At 34.9% G+C, this 3,306-nt stretch overlaps 1 protein-coding gene across 1 annotated transcript; it reads right to left on the minus strand.

The window, feature by feature from the left end:
- Positions 1–2,060: 2,060 nt before the first annotated feature.
- On the minus strand, positions 2,061–3,026 carry LOC129233747 (uncharacterized). The gene has a single exon (XM_054867725.1). The coding sequence runs from the start codon at positions 3,024–3,026 to the stop codon at positions 2,061–2,063; it is 966 nt and encodes a 321-aa protein (XP_054723700.1).
- Positions 3,027–3,306: the final 280 nt, after the last annotated feature.

The raw sequence follows: 3,306 nt of genomic DNA on the forward strand, positions 1-3,306 counted from the left end.
CTTGGTTTTTATGATTTCTAGTGGATTGACTCTCTTAGATCAAAACTATGTAAGGTTCGAAATGGCATTTCGTGTTACGTTTTTAACGAAGTGAAATGTATGAAACCGAATGACTTTCATAAGTAATCATTATACTTTTCTGTTTAACTGCTTATAAAAGTTTTATGTCGCCGACACGACGCGAAATCCTTCGTATACCTCCATGGCACCCCAGGGCTCCGAGGAACCCACTTTGGGAACCTAAAAATGCAAAGAAAGAAACATTTCAACTGCATCTTAAACGGAAAATAATGGAGGGGAGGGGAAAGTAAAGGAAGGAGGTGTATCCTGAAAACTAGAAATAGATACATTAACTTTACATTATAAGCATGCATATGAGGGTGGAGCGAAAAAAATTGATTTTTTAGGAACTGCTGTATCGCGGTTAAGTTGCGATTGGAGAAAATTTAAAAAAAACAAAAAAACTTTTTTTTGAAACCAGAAAATAACTTCGAAGTCTAAAAATTCAAAGAAAAAAAAATCGAAAATTTTATGTTTTCTTAGTGAGTTTTAAAAACTTTGTTGAAATGTTTTTTGTAATGCTCTCAGAAGGAAAAGTTACGAATGGTGTAGCCTTCAGAAAAAAAGAAAAATATTTAAATCGAATAATTCCCTTTTGATCCAGGAACAAACCTGAAAAGCCGAAAAAAAATTTTCTTTTCTTTTGATTATTTGGAATCTTTTCTTTCTGACTTTAAAAAAAAAAGTGTTATTTTTTTCTTCTTCCAGTAAACTAAAGGAAATGTTTTTTAAAGAGCACTGCATTATTCAAAAAAGGAACATGAAAATTATCTCAAGAAACAAGATTTTTAACATTCCTCTATTTCACAACACTGTTGGTCTTTCAATCATATTTCAGATTTTTCTTCTGCCAAGGTTATTCTTGGGTGTTCTCCGATTTATGATTTAGATCTTTTAAAATCCTATTACATTTGGAAAATTTTTGCTTTAGTAGTTAATTATTTGTCAGGTATGCCCTCTTTCTCCGGGATTTGGAAATCTTATCTTTAAGAACTTTTTTCAGTTTGTGACGTTTTTCCGCTCTATAGGTGTCGTTGCTGTTCTGTGACGCAATGCTTCCGGTTTTCATGTCCTTTTACTTTGCTTCCTTCCATTTTTCGTTCATTTGACTCGCGGCTAGCGACAGCCCCAAAAATTTATCACAAATGCTCTTTCTTCACTGCGCATTCATACTGCGCATTGCGGATGTCCGAGTTTCGGACTTCCGGCATCCATGTTGTTTGTTTACAGTTGTCATAGAAATTGTAATTTATAGCATAAGACAAACCCGTTGTCGCAAAAAATAAGTGTTTAGTTTCAAACTGCTTGATTCTGATCGTATAAATAAAAATATAAATTATTTCTTCTTACGCAAAATAGATTATCGATCTGATGTTAACACACAAAAATTTCATTATTATTGCACTTAAAAATGATCTATCATCATTTGCGCTATATATATTCACGATCCACAACAAAATAAAAATGCTTGTAGTGATATTTTTGTTTTTTAGATATCTGCTTAAATTTACCTTCAGACCAGGCTTATGCTAAAAATATTAAGATTAAGAATATTCTTGATTATAATACTGAGGCGTTTTTCAGAGAGTTGTTTTTGAAGATTATGGTAGAAAAGCGATTCTGAAAAATAAACTTCACTATTATTGACAATTTGACTTCACTTATTAGCAGGATTGCCAAACGTCCCAGATTTTAAGGTTCTGTCCCGTATAATGAAAAGCTCCAAGAGAACATTGACAGAGCCTGATCATCCTGACATTGAACATGGGGCACATTTCTATTTCAGGGTCCCCCTAAGATTTTTGAAGACACTGGGAACGAAATTCATTTTGTGCCCCCCCCCCCCATTCCAGCTTTTTTTACATGTTGACTCAATAAAATATTTCAATACTTGCGTTTTTACACAACCACACTAAATTTGGTGGTACCTCATATCACAATGTAATAAATACATTTAAAAAGTAGAAGAGCATCTTTTATTAAAGTAGAAGAGCATCTTTTTAAAAAATAGAAAGAACAGTTGTGTCCACCTTGCTGCTGATAAGGAAAGTACGTGGGAATCCTTGTCGCATCTCATCAATTACCATAACTGTAGATAGTTGAAATCCATATGGATTTGTGCCATGGGTACTATCAACACAAATGCAGTCCCCGGAGAATTTCCTCAACATTTCTTTCTGTACATTGTTCATAATCACTAAAATAAAGTCATCAGGTTTTAACAGGGGTTCGTCATCACAAAGAGTACCTTGTGGTTTGTAATATATGGTGCAATTCTTTTCATCCCTCGAATGTTCTAGCCAATATTCGACACTAACAGCGTCATTTTCATGTCGAACGACATCATTAAAAAGGCCGAAAGACTTTTTAATGTTGTGCAAGTCTTTGTTGGTCAATAAGTGCAGGCGCTGAAATCCTTCTGGTGAAACAGAGTCTCTAATTTCATCCAAAATGGTGTCAAATGGAACTTTTGCCGATATCTTGGCTGATAAAAATTCTTTATCTACAGCTGAAAGCTTAAGCCTTCCAATATCATTGGTGTGCCCAATGTGTGTACAGGTGAATTTCACAACACACTGGCCAGTCGTCTTCGATTGATTTAGAGAAATTTTCGCCGGACAATGGCCATCGATTTTGTTTGAACCTAGCAATTTGATGCATCGTTCTCCGGAAGAGTGACTTTTAAAGTGTCCAGATCGATGGCAATAAAATGATGAATAGGTAGAACTCTTTAAATCTTTCGAAGCTCTGGCTTTTACGTATGAAGTGCGGGTCTTCTTCTCTTCATCATCCTTCCACTTCATAAAGTCATCCAAATTCAAAAAATTTAACTCGATCGTAGTCACAGAAATGTCATGCACATTATCATAATGAGAAAGAATATCTTTTGATGGCACAAATGCATTGCAACAGACACATCGTTTTGAATCTCTAAATTGTTGGTCCTCCTTATGAGCATCTTTCATATGAAGAGTTTTTTGATTGTTGTTTGGAAAGGCTTCTGAGCAGAACTTGCACTGAAAATAAATATTCTTCGGTGCTGAAAAGTCATGCTCTCGCCGCTCATGAAATTTCAAATGGTGCAACTTTGTAAATTGACGAGTGCAAAAAGTGCACTTGAAGGCTTTTGCCTTGGTAGGAAATAAAGTCTCCAAGCTTTCAGGATGCTTCTCAGCAACATGACGTTTCAAATTTTTCATAAACTTGAAATGTTTACCACAAATTTGGCAGTGGTTCACATCCTGT

The sequence above is a fragment of the Uloborus diversus genome, unplaced genomic scaffold, assembly GCF_026930045.1.
Source record: "Uloborus diversus isolate 005 unplaced genomic scaffold, Udiv.v.3.1 scaffold_683, whole genome shotgun sequence".
NCBI lineage: Eukaryota > Metazoa > Arthropoda > Arachnida > Araneae > Uloboridae > Uloborus > Uloborus diversus.